Source organism: Eulemur rufifrons, chromosome 21, assembly GCF_041146395.1.
Source record: "Eulemur rufifrons isolate Redbay chromosome 21, OSU_ERuf_1, whole genome shotgun sequence".
NCBI lineage: Eukaryota > Metazoa > Chordata > Mammalia > Primates > Lemuridae > Eulemur > Eulemur rufifrons.
In genome coordinates this window covers 7488926-7506243 of record NC_091003.1, presented here as the reverse complement: position 1 = coordinate 7506243, position 17318 = coordinate 7488926, and the positions used below count along the sequence as shown (strand labels likewise).

At 47.9% G+C, this 17318-nt stretch overlaps 1 protein-coding gene across 2 annotated transcripts in view; it reads right to left on the bottom strand.

Annotated features, from left to right (window-relative positions):
* The window catches only part of ALDH2 (aldehyde dehydrogenase 2 family member), a 28526-nt gene extending 19133 nt beyond the window's left edge, over nt 1-9393 (bottom strand). For both annotated transcript variants that reach the window (XM_069497176.1, XM_069497177.1), the window contains exon 1: nt 9223-9393. In XM_069497176.1, coding sequence (XP_069353277.1) covers nt 9223-9336 — 114 coding nt within the window. In that variant the 5' untranslated portion in view covers nt 9337-9393. The remainder of the gene's footprint in view (nt 1-9222) is intronic.
* Between the last annotated feature and the right edge of the window lie 7925 nt (nt 9394-17318).

The window sequence follows — 17318 nt, the reverse complement described above, 5'->3', positions numbered from 1 at the left end:
ACCCTCAATAAAAGGCTCTTGGCTTTGGCAGAACGTGGGTAAACGTTAACCAGATATTTGGAAACATGTTTGTGTGGTATCATATTAGTCTATTGATCATTCACTTTTAGGCAAATAACATTTTTGTTTCTTCCCACTGGAAGAGGGCTGGGTCATTTCCAGTGGTGGAGGTTGGCCGGGGTGTGGTGGCATGGGCATGGCAAAAAAGAGCTCAGGTTTGAAGCCAGGCAGACTTTGCACCTAAGTTCAAGTTTGACTCTGCCATGCCTGAGCAGAGGGCCCTGGGCACACGTGCTCCCCTCTGAGAAGCGGCCTCCTCCTCCTCCTGGTAAATGTGAAGGAGAGGGAAGCTCCCAGGGCTGCCAGGAGATCAGAGCCCACACCCTGTCAGGAGTGCATGGCACTCACAGGCACCCACTGTGGGCATCCCTCCCTTGCTCCCCCTGCTGGCTTACTTGAGGCATCCAGAGTCAGCAAGGGTGGAGAGTGCAGCAGAATGCCAGGCTGGAGGGGGTTGGGGGGGGTTTGGTTGGTCTCATTGCCCCCCCAAGGAGAATATCCACTCAGCCACCTGCATGTCACAGAAACAGCTAGCACAGCTAGATACTCATTACGGGCAGCCCCCGTACCAGTTAATGACCTTGGACTGTTCCCATTTAAACCTCATAGTAAACCTAGAAGATGAACTTCATCCTCTGCACTTCACAGGGAGGATGCTGGGCACAGCAGAGGTCAAGCCACTTGCTCAAGGTCACAGAGCAGTGAGCGCAGAGTCAGGATTGGAACCCAGGTCTTGGGGACTCCTGGGCCTGTGCTCTTGGCCCACTTCTTAAAACTCCAACCTCTCATCGTAGCCCAAGTTTGCCTTCAAGGAGGTCAGAACTCTTATTCCAGAATCTCCATCTTTATGGTTTACTTACTGCACCGTTAAGGTTGATTTCACATTTTTATTCTGGATATTGTAAAAGGCACCAACCTCAAAGCCAGACAGATCTGGGCTTGAATCCTGACTCTATTTCTCACACACTGTGACTCTGGGCAAATCCTGTCCCTTTCTGGATTCTTCACTGAATACCTCTGGGGGCTGATGTACAGCTCCTGAGCTAGGACCCCACCCACAGTAGGTTACCACGATGTTGCCCTAGATCCTGCAACTCTCCGGGTCTGTACACCTCTGCCTGTGCTGTTCCCTGCACAGCAGCATACTAAATTAATTTGTGCTGAAAGTTTTAACTTTATTTTGCAAAGATCAGGGGGTGGCTGGGACAGATGGGCCAATCTGGCTAAACCCCCACCACCCCACCCCTTCCTCCCTGGGCAGGGCACCAGTCAAGCCTCTGATTTAGATCCTGTTTGCTTCCAAAGCCCTGAATTTTCTCAGTCACTCTTCACCATTGAATCAGGCCAAATGTTCAACAATCTATCCTCACCTCTCAACTGATAAGATAAACCTGAGTTTGCCTAGCAGGACCCTGGAAACTTCCTCTGGTCTAATTTCCCATTTCTCTTCTCCTAGAGCCAGACTCAGTGGTCTCCCCTCCTTGACAGAGAGGCCAGGGCAGGAACTATTCCCACGCTGAGCCTCTGCCAAAGCTCTGCCTCAAGAGAGCAGAGTTTCACAGCAACTTCTCTTAAATCAACACAAGGGCAGACTCCAGGCCAAATGCTTCATAACCTCCTGGAGTGAAACCCAAAGCTTGACTTACATAACATGCTTAATTCCATCACCCTTGGCGGGGAGGTGGGGGCAGTCCTCCTAGCTCACACTTCCTCTTTATAGTTTCTAGAAGTAGAAAGATGTGAGGAGTTGCCACTTTGAAACTGGACTGTAAGCAAAATGCACAAAGCTTTTCCATGAAAATACTCTAATTTCTACACATTTTAACACGTACTTCTCACTTCGTTTTGTAAAAGTTGGATTCATTCATTCACGCACTCGATAAGTTTTAACTGACAGGCAGCACCATGCCAGGCACTAATCAAACAGCTGAGTCATGGCGCCTTGGAGCTGAGGTCTTGGCGAGGAGAAGCACAGTCAACACGCAAACCAAGTTAGCAACTAGGGGTCAGATGGCGCCATTAAGGAGGTTCCTGCAGGGCAACGGCAAGGACAAGCTCAGGGCAGGGGGCCCTGAAAGGACCCATGTGGCTGCAAAGAGGGGTGAAGGGAGAGCAGGGGGCTCTCCAGTCCACCTCCTGTGTGCCAGGAACTGTGCTCGGCCCCAGGGAACAGAGGAGAGCAGGACAGACACAGCAGTGTCCACTCTGAGTGGGGCTAACAGACTTGCCATTTCCTAACTTGCTCTTCTCAGTAACAATTTATCTTGGACATTATTCCACAGGCAGATCTGCCTCACTATTTGAAGCAACATACCATTCCTCAATATGGACAGACTACAGTTTATTTAACCATTTCCTGCAAATGCACTTTTAAGACAACTAATGGCTATTCTAGCAACATTGCTGCAGCAAACGTGTTGCCCAAGCTGGCCTTGAACTCCTGGCTCAAGCAATCCTCCCACTTCAACTCCTCCTAAGTAGCAGCAAACATCATTTTACATGTGTTTCTGCAAACCTGGGGCAGATTACTGGGTAAAAATGAGAATTGCTAAGTTAAAGGATATCTGTTTTCCAGGCTGGGCAAAGACATGGTCATGGTGGGGGCCACAGGGGCTCGGAAGCTGGGGCAGCATAGGCATGGGGGGCAAGACAGCTGAAGCCCCAGTGCAGTCATCTCCCCAGGCTTGCTGAGACATCCTGGCACTCGACCCTGGCCCTCCCCTCCGCTCCCCCACACCCAGGACCTTTGGCTCTGCATTCTTGGACTTTCACCACTTCCAAGTCAGGAGGGTTGATGCTACTGCAGACTGTCTGCCAGGCAGGCACAGCTTCAAAGCGGCAGCAACCTCTACCTTGCCATGATTGCCTTCCCCTGGCCAATTTCACCACCCACTGTGTGTCCCCACGTTCCCACTCACATAAGCGCCCAAATACTTTGCAGTAAGGCCCTGTTGAGTGGAAATATTGGGCTGCCATTAAGCAACCCTTTCCCTCAGGCCTGGAGCACAAAATTGTAAACATGGTTTCATAAATGGCAACCATTCGAACATTCAATAAATATTTACTGTACTGAACAGCAATCCTATGCCAAGCCCAGTGCTAGGTGCCAGGAATACAAATGTGAACAATACAAACATGGCTCCTCCTTTCTGATTTCAAACTTTGACTCAATTTTCCCTTAAATATTTACATCTTTGTCTGCCCGACAGAGTCTGGTCGTGAGGCAGCACAGTCTGTGCCTAAGGGCTCGAGTGGCAGAGGTGGGCAGAGCTCAGTTTGAAGCACGGGGTCAAACTTCTAACTTACTGTGAACTTGACCTCCCTGAGCCTCAGTTTCCTCACCTGAAAGATGGGACAGCAACAAGATCTGGCTTATAGAGTGGCTGATAGGATGAAAGGGGAAAATGTAGGTAAAAGTCCTCAGTACAGGGCCTAATAGATAATAAGTAATCAATAATCATGACTATTGGATGAAGGAATACATACAACACCCACATTCCATACTCAACTTGACCTCAATACCACAGCATTATTATAGCCCAGTCACCTATAGCTCGGAATCTGCCCCACAGATCCTGGGCAGGCAGGAGGTATTGAATGCAATTTATGTTCTCCGATTAAAAAACAAAACAAAAAAAAACAACTTGTTATTACAAGCAGAAGTAACTAAGGTGGGGCCCAGTGAGAATCTGGGTTGCCTAAATCTCTTTTTACAAAGGCTCTTAAAAATCCTCCTAAACAGGCAGGGCACGGTGGCTCACACCTGTAATCCTAGCACTCTGAGAGGCAAAGGTGAGAGGATCACTTGAGGTCAGGAGTTCAAGACCATCATGGCTTATTATCTTCTGACAATGGGAAAATTTAAAAAAAAAAAAAAGGAGTTCAAGACCAGCCTGAGTCACAGCAAGACCCCGTCTCTACTAAAATTAGAAAAAATTAGCCAGGTGTGGTGGTGCACACCTGTAGTCCCAGCTACTTGGGAGGCTGAGGCAGGAGGATTGCTGGAGCCCAGGAGTTGGAGGCTGCTGTGAGCTATGATCCTGCCACTGCACTCTGGCCTGGGTGACAGAGTGAGACCCTGTCTCTAAAAAAAAGGAAAAAAAGTTTGCTCGCAGGGTACTAAGTTTTAAAGAAATAAAACATTTCAATAAAGCCAGAGTCCCCTTTCATCACTACCCAAAAGCACTGTTCCCTATCCTGCCCTGCCCACTCAGGCAGTTGCCACCCTCACACCAAGCAGTATTTTCCCTCCAGTACTTGTACATTTTATATGGAGATATGTCTATTTATATTCAACATAAAGTTTGGTGCCAGACACGGTGGCACACCTGTAGTCCCAGCTACTCAGGAAGCTGAGGCGGGAGGACTCCTTGAGCACAGGAGTTCTGGGTTGTAGTGCCAATCAGGTGTCCGTACTAAGTTTGACATCAATATGGTAACCACCTGGGAGTGGGGGACCACCAGGTTGCCTAAGCAGGGGTGAACCGGCCCAGGTCGGAAACGGAGCAGGTCAAAACTCCTGTTCTGGGCCGGGCGCGGTGGCTCACGCCTGTAATCCTAGCACTCTGGGAGGCCGAGGCGGGTGGATTGCTCAAGGTCAGGAGTTCGAGACCAGCCTGAGCGAGACCCCGTCTCTACTAAAAATAGAAAGACATTATATGGACACCTAAAAATCTATATAGAAAAAAAATTAGCCGGGCATAGTGGCGCATGCCTGTAGTCCCAGCTACTCGGGAGGCTGAGGCAGTAGGATCGCTTAAGCCCAGGAGTTTGAGGTTGCTGTGAGCTAAGCTGACGCCACGGCACTCACTCTAGCCTGGGCAACAAAGTGAGACTCTGTCTCAACAAAAAAAAAAAAAAAAAAAAAAAAAAAAAAAAACTCCTGTTCTGATCAGTACTGGGATCTCGCCTGTGAATAGCCACTCCACTCCAGCCTGGGCAACACAGCGAGACCCCATCTCAAAAAAAAAAATAAAAATAAAGCCAAAAAATAAAAATAAAAAAATAAAGTTTGGTTAGTGCAGTTGTAGTTGGTTTCATAGTGTTCAGAGTGCTGGACATTTTCCCCCGTGAAACATTGTTCTTGAGCTATATTATTATTCATACAGATCCAGCTAATTCTTTATTCCATGCATAGAGTTATTCCTATCACTGTAACACAGGTTGGTCATCGATTTCCTGGGAGCCCAGCCTGGCTTATTTCCTATATTTCTGCTGCTATAAACTATTATATGTTGCAATGAATATGTGTATAACACCTGCCTGCATGTACTTCCAAATGAGTTCTACCTTGGAGACTTCTGTGATGCTTGACTTTTTGTACTGAGTATGTATGACTTTTGTCATCAGAAAATTCAGTATAGGGAGAGACCCTTTCTTCATTGCCTTTTTGTCAGTTCTCTCTTTAGTTTCTGAGTGCTGTGGTCAAGAGACTAAGAATAAAGGTACAAGTTTAATTCACCCCAAACTCCCATTCAACTTTACCACAACCTAGTTCACTCCTTCAGGAAACAAACTATAAATACAACAGCACCCACATCAAATGCAGTTTTATCACCATTATACTGTAAGCTCAAAGTATCTCATTTAAGGCTGCAATAAATATGGAGGCGCCAGTGGCCATGAGCCAGGCACTGCCTAGGGCTGAATAAGCATCACCCTGTTTGGTCCTCACAGCAACCCTATGATGTAAATGGGATTTTACCCCATTTTACAGATGAGGCAGCTGAGGCAGAGTCTACCCCTGCACACGCTTCTCCTCTTCCCTGATTTACTTTTCTCCATAGCACTAATCACCTTGTGCCATACTATGCAAGTCACTTATTTACCTTTTTCCACCTCCTAGGATGCAGTGGGGATTCTGGTCTGCTTTGTTCATTGGCACAGGGAATGAACAGGAAATGTCTTTGAATTAATGAACCTTCCCAAGGTCTCACTAACTATTGAGTGGCACACACTCTGAAATGGTGTCGCACAACATTCTCTTCTTCGTTATTATTGACAAATATGATGGTGTTGAAGATGAAATTATTAACCATGCCCCAGCCAGAGGGATTACTTTGCTGAAACTATAAGTCCCTTGGGTTTTCCTTTGAGTTGTCTTTCCAGATCTTAATTACTCTCCAAGTCACAGAGAAAAAAAAGAATGAAAATTGAAAATCAGTTTCATTGACACAGGTGTATCCCCAAAACTTGCCAAGGATGAGAAATATCACTCTTCCAGAAGCCTGACCAGCATCAGCTCCCCCTACAGGTCCCTGCTGGGGGAAGAACTCATCCCAGAATCTTTCTAACCCAACCAAGAAGTTTACCTACCCTGTGGCCCCACCCAAGACAAGTAGAGGCAAGAGGACACCAGGAAGGTAGGCCAAACCACTCCACAAAACCTCTTCTGGGTTGAGAAATCCAAGGAAGTGACTGTTTCCCCACCCCCTACCCCCATCTAGGTGAGACTGACCAACTTGAAAAGCAACTTCCTCCCAAGAGCCCACAATCCCCCAAATGCCCTTGGGAGAGAAAACCCAGCACCTGCAGAAGCAACTTTGAAGCCAACCTAGTAGCTCCTTTTTGAGAAACCAGAACAGCTCACTGAACTTCAAGGAACCAATAACCTCCCAGGGAAACATCCAAGTATAGTTTGTACCCAGAGCCCCTGGTAAGAGGCCTTGGCGCTCCTGCCAGTGGAGTCTGCAACAAGGCAACACTGGAAACAGCCCAAGGAGCTTTAATTAGGAGGGGCCAGTTCCAACATGGTGCTGCCACAGAGTGGAATGCTTTGGAGTCCTTGGAAAGAATTAAATAAGAATGTACTCAGAGTGATAATCCAGACACATCATTCAACGAGAGAAAGCTTCAGAACGAAAGTGGTAGCATCTCATTCATGTAAAAAAAAAAAATTCTGGTGCATTTGCTTACTTGCTCTCTCTTGTTCTTGTTCTCTCTTTCTTCCTCCTGTGCTCTCACACTCTAATAAGTGCAAACAAAGTGTCTGCAAAATTACACTCCCACCTGTTAAGACTGCTCTTGGAAGGACCGCAGTGGGGTCTGCAGAGAGTTTGATGTCATTACTTTGCATGTTTATACCGTGAGCATGTGTTACTTTTAAGATCTCAGACGATCTGATAAAGAAAAGCAGCTGCAGGCCGGGCGCGGTGGCTCACGCCTGTAATCCTAGCACTCTGGGAGGCCGAGGCGGGTGGATCTCTCGAGGTCAGGAGTTCGAGACCAGCCTGAGCAAGAGTGAGACCCCGTCTCTACTAAAAATAGAAAGAAATTATATGGACAACTAAAATATATATATACAAAAAATTAGCCGGGCATGGTGGCGCATGCCTGTAGTCCCAGCTACTCGGGAGGCTGAGGCAGTAGGATCGCTTAAGCCCAGGAGTTTGAGGTTGCTGTGAGCTAGGCTGACGCCACGGCACTCACTCTAGCCCGGGCAACAGAGTGAGACTCTGTCTCAAAAAAAAAAAAAAAAAAAAAAAAACAGAAAAGCAGCTGCAGGAAGAATTCACTCTGCCCCTCCAAGCCTACACCCCCAGAGTAAATCTGGAGAACAGGACGCGTTATCCACCAGGCCTGGGTGCACACTTGGACCCAGATACCTCACCTCCACGTGAGCACAAAGGATGAAGATCTTAATCAGATCTTGTGGCCACAAGAGTGCTGGCGCCTCTCCCTTGAGGGCATTTCTGCTAGATCTTTTTGATGTTCAGTCTTCCAAGCATGAACTCCTGGGTTAAATAGCCTACCAAAGGAGAAACAGCTGCTGCATTTTTGGTTTGTGTTATGCAAAGGACATTTTATTTTATCTTTTTTTACTCTCTTGAAAATTACCTTTGTAAAATTCCTTAAAATCACCCAGATGTGCCTTTGGCTGTCACCTGTGTGCAAATCTGCAGCAACACTCAGGGCCAGACAAGCAGGTGTACTGTTGAAAGCAGTGGGCTAGGAGCTGGCTCCACAGCGTCCTGTATCAGCAATAACCACAGAGCATCGGTGGTCCCTTTATTCCTCCACAAAGTTGCAGCATACCATGGAATGTTCTGGTTAGAAGCTTACTCTTGGGAGTCTAGACATCAGCCCTAACTTTGCCACTGACTTTGGTCTTTGGGCAAGTCACTAAACCTCTTTCATCTGTAAAATGGATATAATTACAGTCCTTACCCCAGGAGGCTGTTGTAAGGATTAAATTAAACAACAAAATAGGTAGATGCTTAGAACAGGACCAAGCGCAAAGGCTGTGCACAGAGGACAGAAGCTGTTATTAAGTGTCTGATTGATGAGGGCCCGTGCAAGCCAGACATGTGACCTCCGACCTCCCCTTCCCATTTTACAGAAGAAAAGACTGAAGCTCAGAAAACGGCAGCCAACTGCACTTGTTGCACAAACAAAATGAACTCTTTCATAACCAATTCCCCTTTCTGTGAATGCCACCACTTTACCCAAACTCAAAGAGCAAAAAAGTATATTCCAAAGTCTTGATTGAGCAAGAAATCGGCCGCAGGAATGGGTTTTATTCTGGAAAGCCCCTTCCTGGTTTGGTGAAAGAGAGCCAGCTTCAGAAGCAGTGGAACCATTTGGGACCCACGCCCCTGGAGGCCAAGCTCCTCGGCCTCTTCCCGGTTCCCCGCCAAGGAAGCAGCCTTGGCCTCTGCCTTAGTGAACTGGTGAATCTCGGCTGGAAATTACCTCTCCTTTCCTACTTTTTCCTTTTGAACTCTTTGGCCGAGGGCATGAGTCAGGGGGAAAAGAGATGACCAAGGAAAACACAAAAGTTCCTGCAAACAGAGACTTAGACGGACACGTCTTCTGGGTGGGTTATGGTGGAGATCCTGCGCAGACACGGGGGAGACCAAGAGGCCAGAAAGGCAAGGCCCTTTGGGGGAGGACGCGACCCGGGGAGTCGGCGCTGGAAAACCGAGCGAAGCTGGATTAAGACGAATGAGAGTCACAGGGGGATAAAGGGACTGGGGCTGTCAGAGGCGGCGAAGGGTCCAAAACGCCCGCAGGACGAGAAAGGGAAGGTGTGCGTAAAGACCAACCACAGCAAACCTCTCGAGCCCCAAGTGGGTAAACTGAGGCCGACAGCGGCGCGAGGCCTGCGGAGTCTCGGGCCAGAGAACAAAGCGCGGGGCGGGGCGGCGGAGAGGGGGGTCTCACCTTGTTGTAGAAGATCTCCGGCTGCTGGTTGGGGGCCGGCACGGCCTGGGTGGCGGCGGCCGACAGGAGGCGGCGACCCAAGCTGGGCCCGAGGGTGGCTGCGGCGCGCAACATGCTGCAGCGAGGCCGGAGGTGCTGACACGAGTGCGGGGAGGACGCGTGTGCTGGGAGGGCTGGGGCTTCTGCGCCGCGGTCTCTCCCCGCCCCCCGACCTCCCGCGGCCGCCAATGGGCAGGCAGGGCGGGGCGCGGGGCATGCGGCCGCCTGCCACCCTCCGGCCAGGGCGCGCCGCTGGCCAGTGGAGTGGGTGGGGGAGGGGGACCGGAGCCCCTCCACGCGCCGTCACCGCCCCTGGGAAGGACCCGACCTCGGGAATTCACCTCCCATCCAGGGGTGGGGAACCTGTGGCCTTCTGGATCCTTGAGTGCAGCCTTTTGACTGAATCCAAATTTTACGGAACAAATCCTTTGATTTGTATTTATGCATTTTTTTCGTCTTTTATATTTTTATTTTATTTTTTAAAATACCAAAGAATAAAATAAGTTTCGAAATAATCCTCCCAAATTGACCAGCACAATTAGAACATTACTAAGCCATAAGGGCTAATTGACGGTTGCTACACTCATGATTTAGTTCTAACTTCCCCAACCCTACTGGTGCCACTACTTCTTGAGGCTGGTTGTGGAGTATGCCAGTCTGTTATCAGCTTTTGACAATGGTGCACTGTGTTTCTGCCTAAGGTGGAATTTGTGAATAGTTGCACAGCTCAACAGTATTTCTTAATTCTTCCAGCCCATCATGTCAAAGAAGACCAAGAGAACACTGTTGGAAGAAAGCAGATTTTTTAATGAGGATTGGGAATTGTAATATTCTCTTGTTTCTGCTAAAGATAACGTGATTTGCTTGCTTTGTGATACTGCAGTATCAACATTAAAGAACTTCATTGCTCATCAGCATTATTACACTCATAAGGACCACAAATATTTGAAATTAGAGGGAGAGGCATGAAAAGGCTGTATTGCAGAAATTAAAAGATGAAAAGCAAAAGGAAAAGACAATTCTTTCAAACGGCATTCAGGAACACAGAAATAAAAAAAAAAAGCAAACAGCAATAAGACCTGGAAATAACGCCACTGAAGCAACTTATAAAATAGTTTATATACTTGGGGGAAAAAGGGAAGCCATTCAGTGATGTAGAAATTGTGAAAGAATGCATTGTCAAAGTTGTAGGATGCTTAGACTCCATCACATCTCAAAGTACAAACAACTGCCTCTTTCAAGGAGTACCATAACAGATTGGCAACATGAGTTAGCCTTCACTTAACTGAACAACTTTATGCAATACTTCAAAAGGAAAATAGGTATTATTCAATCGCTTTGTATCAACTGATACAACTCACTTGGTGCAGGTTTTATACTTCATTTGAGTCATAACAGAAGATTTTCTTTACTATGAAGAGTTACTCCCTTTGGGTACTCTCACAAACAGAACACAGGAAATAGATGTCTTCAATTCCTGCAAATGCAACACAGCATCATCAGTTTCGTAACATGCTAAAGTTGAACTATGAGTTCAGTGTGGATCTGTGGTATCATTCTAAAGTGTATTGGCTATCATAGGGATGGGTGTTAGCCAAAATTTTATCTCTGCGAGAGCAGATAGTTAAGTTTCATGAAGGACAAAATTAGCAATGTGAATTATTGAAAGAAGATTTCTGTAGGCATGCAGCACTTCTGTGTGATATCATGTCAAATCAAAACAACTTGAATATTTCTTGCAAGGTAAAATTAAGTCTATATATGATACATGGCAAAAAAAAAATCCAAGCATTTCTAAAAAAGCTATTTTTCAAAACAATTCTTCAAAAGGAAATTTCAGGTGAACATTTTCACCAGTTAGCAAAAGTCATTGATGAGCAGGATGATATATGGGAATCATTTGAAGAATATACAATGCAAGATCCTAAAATAAGAAAAAAAAAAAAGAAAAAGAAAAAAAGAGAAAATTAAAAAAATGAAGAATACAAAGCTGTTTAGATCTATTAATTGGAGAAGACAATGAAATGTTCACTGACTTTGAGAATCATGACATCACAGTCAAATTAGCATTTCAGTCTCACCTACTTGATATCACCAAGGCATGTAACGAACTAAAGATGGAATTGATTGAGCTCTCAGTAGATGACATTTTAAAGTCATTGTTTGATGCTAAGAAAGATCCAATTGAAATATGGAAAAATGCAGTAGAATACACACACCTGCGGCAACATGCCCAAAAAATGCTTTCTTGCTTTTCAACCACTTATTGCTGGGAATCTACATTCTCCTACCTAACCCAAATCAAGACGCTGATACCCATCTAGAGGATCAATTAAAACTGCGGACTTCTATGCTGCAACCAAATATTCAAGTGCTTTCCAACAAAAAGCAGACACAACAATATCATTAAAACGTTAGTTAACTTTAAAATTAACAAATAATGTTCATTTTTGAAATTATTAAGTACATAGTAGTTAGATTTTTACAAAATAATGTACATTTTTAAGTATATCTACTTGAAGTTTTTTGAATGTGGTTTTATCTGATAACAGCTAAATGAATGCGTCCTTGCAACGTGAAAAGGTTCCCCACTCGTGCTCTAGGCAGAGAGACCTGCCATAACCTCAAACGTGAGGTCATCTCCGAGAGTGATAAGGCCGTGAAGGAGGTGAACAGGGTGAAGAGATGGATGGAGCTAGTCTTGTAAAGGTCTCAGGAAGAGCATCCCAGGGGGAGGGCACAGCAAGTGCAAAGGCTGGGAGATGAGACCACCCTGGCTCATGCCAGAGAAATGGAAAGAATGGAGTCCCGTGAACGAGTGGGTGGCAATGGGAGGTGAGGGGACAGGTGGGCAGGTAGGGTTTTCAGTGGAGTTTAGTTTGCTTGATTTGCTTCTTAAACTCATCTCAGAATGACAATGGATTATGGGAGAGTAGGAGTGGAAGTGAAGATTTTGCAAAGTCATTTATTCCAGGGACATCCTGAAATGGGCACTAAGGATGTAGGAAGGAATGAGAGGGCATTGGGTGGGAAGGGGGTGGATACCCAGTCAAATTTGTGCATTTCAACCAGATAAATGTCAGCAAAAGCCAGAAGAGCTGAGCTGTTCCTGCCTCGGGAACAGCTGTATGTTTTTACAGTCAAGAAGTGGAAGAAAGGGACATATCTAGGCAACAAGTGTCCAAGAAGCTGTTTGTGGCTGGAGCCCCTAGAGCCAAAGCAGAAGTTGGCCAAGGCCCAGTTAAGAAATACCAGGCAAAAGTGTTGATCCAAGGGCCAAAAGAGACCAACAGCATATGAGGTTTCTGTTTTTGTTTTTTTGAGACAGAGTCTCACTCTGTTGCCCAGGCTAGAGTGCCGTGGCATCAGCCTAGCTCACAGCAACCTCAAACTCCTGGGCTCAAGCAATCCTCCTGCCTCAGCCTCCCAAGTAGCTGAGACTACAGGCATGTGCCACCATGCCTAGCTAAGTTTTTCTATATATATTTTTAGTTGTCCAGCTAATTTCTTTCTATTTTTAGTAGAGATGGGGTCTCGCTCTTGTTCAGGCTGGTCTTGAACTCCTGACCTCGAGGGATCCTCCCGCCTTGGCCTCCCAGAGTGCTGGGATGACAGGCGTGAGCCACCGCGCTGGGCCCAAAACCTCCTTTTCTCTGAATACACTTTCTCTCTTGTTCTTCATTGTCCCTCCTGTATGGGCTGATTGCCAGGAATGGAGCTGGCAAAAGCACAAACACCCTCATAGTGCTGAGATCTTTGGGACAAACATCCCAAGACACTTCATTTTCTCTAAGATGTGCAAGTTCTTAGCTTTGAAATACTCCCAAAACATTTCATTGTTAGGGCCCAATTAATTATGTGTTTTCAGGTTGAAAAAAATGTAGGTCCACCTGCTCTCTGAAACCGGTGGTAACTGTGGTTTCCTTCAGGGTCACTGACTGGTAAGATTTTAGATGTTTGGTTACTTAGTCCCCATTCTGGGACACTGACTCTGTCTATGGCTTTTTTTTTTTTTTTTTTTTTTTTGCAAACAATGATGTTAGCTGGGGAATTAAAAGCAACATTTAAACAGGAAGACATTTGCCCTCTCAAGTAGGAGGAAAAATGTGATCACCCTGTGCCCAGATGCCCTCCTTGCTTGCGTGCGCGCGCGCGCACACACACACACACACACACACAGCTGGCTCACACCCCCACACGCAGCCAGACCCACATGGCAGATACCCCTTCATGGGGCCTGACCCCGAGAGGAGAAACTCATGAACTTTCTTCAAGGCAAAGCATACTCTCCTTGGCTAGGTGGGGCTTCATTTTCTCCCTCCTCCTTTTCCAGGAGAGCCAGTCAGCACCTCTCAGGAAGTCCCTTAGAGATCCTAAAATTCCATGCTGCAGAGCAGAAAAGAGCTCCAGAATCTTCTGAATTTAGGTTCGGATTCGCTGACCAGCTGTGTGATCTTAGGCAAGTCAGCAACCTCTTTGGACCTGTCTCCTCGTCTCTAAAATGAGCACAAAAAACGCAATGGCCAATTGTTCAAAATAATATATGGACAGTTGTTGGCACCTGGTATGAACTAGACACCTAGTAGCTCTTATTGTTCTACCCAGGTGTGTCCCCTACCCCCACCCAGTGATGGGGTGAGGGAAGTCTGGCCATTCTTCTCACCGTGGCTTCTCAGTGTGGGTCCCGAAACCAGCAGCACGGCCTGCAAGCATGTTAGAAAGGCAGACCTACCGGACCACACTGCATTTTAACAAGACCCCCAGGGGTGTTCCTTTGCAGTTAAAATCTGAGAAGCATGGCTGTCTTAGCTGGTCCTCAGGCCTCTACCCCAACCTGAGCACAGCCTCCTCCTCCTCAGCCTGCCTGCTCCTGACGCCAGCCACAGGAACAGCTGGCATGTGCTGCAGCTTCCTGAAAGCCAGATGTCCTCCCGTTAATCCTCAAACAACTCTGGGACGGAGAGGACTGGTCTCTCCATTGTCCACATGAGAAAACCAAGTCTATAAGATGAAAAATCGCTTCCCAAGGTCACCCGGCTAGTCTGGAATGGCCCATTTGAATTTGGGCCACTGGAATCCAGAGCCATGGCCCTGACAAAGGTTCTCCTTGACCAAACCGCTGCCTCCTTTTGTCGACCTTGGCCTATAAAAACTGTAGACTCTCAGCACAAAGGGTTTCATCCACACCCCCACCCCCATGAAAAGACTTGAACAAACACTAGCATAGTTTCTAACAGCTCAAGGCTGACGAGCCTAGGCCCCTTTAAAGTGCCTGCCTGAGAATGCTCCACGCTGCCAGGAGTTACTGTTTATTCCAGCAACACCTGAAGAACAGCCTCTGCCTCCCAGCCTCCGTGGGAGAGCAGGAGCCTAACTTTGATAAGCCCAGTTAGCAAACCCAGATCAGGGTCCCCTTCCTGTTCGTTATAAACTTCCACTTCCTGGACTCTGCTCAAGCCCCATCCTGCCATTCCCCCTCCCCCTTCCCTCCTTGACCTCTGCACAAATCAAAATGGGGTTTAGTTCCCCGTGGGCCCCTCCTCCCTGGTACAACAGTATATTACTGATTAAATCCCGTCCCTACCACTTTAGCTAGTGTCTGGCTTTATCTTTGACAGCTCTTAACCACTCTGTCATCCCGCTCATGCCCATAGGATGCAAAACTCCCTGACACCATTTCTCTACTCAGTCAACTTGATTAAAAGAAATTGTCCCAGAAATTCTGTCCCAGGGGCTTGTGAGTTTGGCCCCAGGTTGCTGGAGTCTGGGATGCCACTGGTTTGCTCTGACGCTCACACATCTTGGTGGAGTTGGTGGAGGGGACAAATCTGCACCACGTCGCAGCACAGAAGGCAGTGGAAATACCAACCAGAGGCGTCTCAGAGTGACAGCCCTGGCACCCCCAAGGACATCCCTGGGGAACTCTGAAGCCCTGGGTGGTGACAACCACTGCGGACCCTATGATGGGGACATGTGGCAGAGAACACTGTATCCTGTTCCTTCGGTGTCACTCCCAGCTGCTGCCTTGAAGGGGCCCCACCCAGGTGAGTTGGCTGGCATCATCTTTCTCTCAGCCTCTATAGAATTGTTCTGGAATGATCTGACAGTATCTGAAATTAGGGCTTGGGGAGCACAGGCAGCCTGCAGATGCCAAGACCACAGGTGGCTGCAGGGAGAATGGGGAGGAGGGAGATTGGAAAGGGTGCAAGCCTCCTCCAGGGCTGGCATCCTCGGTGGGCCCCTGCGAAGCTGGGATAATTGTGGGCTCACTGGGGAGGGCTCAAGCCTGCAGAAATCCAGTCCAATGCTTGCGAAGAGGGGAGCAGAGGGACCCGTGCTCAGTCACTTTGCGATAGAATATGCTGTGAGGAAAAAATGTTAGTATGTTATGATTATATTTTGTTTCCAAACAGGTCCAGCCACGTAAGGACAGTATCCCACAAATAAAACTGGTCAGGCACGATCATTACCAAAGCAAGCTTGTTCACACCCAAGCGTGTACCCACAGCCACACAGTGCTGAGGGATCACCATGTTTGTCACCCCATTTGGCTAACCAGAAATGCCAAGTGTTTGCTGGAGGTGGGGGAAAAAGTGAAATTAGGTTAGATTTCCTTTTATTCTTTGTATCTTTTGCTCGTATCTTCTTAAATCCCTGCCCTTCTTCATCTTATTTTATTTTTTATTTCGTAGGTGGTTCCCTTGGTGTCCTCTGCAATGTTAGGGAACTTTAAACCAGCTCCAATCCTCCTTTATTCCTTCTTTTTCCTGCTGCACTTTGGAGAGTTGCAGGATCTCTTTAAAACCCAAATCATGTCCTGGCCCAACACCATCTAATCGCACCACTTTGCCACAGTGAGAATCAACAGCAGGCAGGCGTCACCACCTGCCGCGCCCTCTCCTGCTCCCTTGCCCCTGGGCCACTCCATGGGGCCTCTGCATGGCAGCTCCTCCTTCTGGAAGCACCTCACCCTTTCTTCTTGTTGGTCAGGTCCTGGATCACATGCCTCTTCCAGAAAGAGTCCTCCTGGGCCCCAGCCCCGCAGCTGCACATTCCTCAAGGCCTAGACCAGTGCTGGGCCCAGAGCTGGGCTCCATCCACAGCGGTGAGTGGAATCATCCAGCAGAGCTGGGGGTGCTGACCGGGTGGGGGGTGGGGGCGGGCTGCCGGGAACCCTAACCCTAACCTTCCGCAGGCAGCATTTCTGGTGCTCCGAGTGGCTCCGGCCCTTGAGGCAGAGGAGCTAAGACCCAGGGTCGCCCCCATCTCTGCAGCTGCACTACTGAACAAGCAAGGTTTATCTCAGAGGCCACGAAAGAAATTCTTAGGGCCGCATAATATGCCAGGCCACAACCACTTCCTTTTTAAAAAAAAAAAAAAAAAAAAACCTCCTGTCTCCTGAGGCCTGAAGCAGAAGCAAGAACTCAGGCTGCTAGAATCCTGCCAGAGTTTGCAAAGGGTTCTTTGCCAGTGTGGCTGGCGTTGTGACAGCTGTTAGTTTGGGGCTGGATTTTAACTTTACGTTCCTTGAGCAGCAAGCAGTTTCTCAGTGTAGTGGAGGAAGGCAAGCTTGGGGCAAGCCCCTGTGACTCTGTCCCGTGCGGGGCCTGGGCCCTGCTGCAGCGGGAGGGCCCTCTCAGGGAAAGCAGCAGGCGAGGGTGATCCCTGCTTGGCTGGTCTGACCTGAAATGGCCTTTGGTCACATCTCCACAAGGTAGGAGATGAGCAGGCTGGGTCCTAACTGCCACCGGCTTATCTGCCCATGACACCTGGGCTCGTGGGGTACCCACTGCTCGAGGAGTGAGCATTGCCACCTTCCTCAGAGAACTCCGCTCTCCAAATTGTGCCGGTGTATTGCCCACGTGCCCCCAAATGCTCTGTCCGCACAGAGCAGAAAGAGGAGTGTGGAGGCTGCAGGGGCCTCACACACATCGCCACAGCTCCTCTGGGGACATTTATATGAGCACAGAGTGTGGAACTAAGCAGTGACAGAAGGTGGCCAATTCGGAACCTGGCAGGACTCATGGCATCTGCGACCCCCCCAAAGTTTGGGGGTG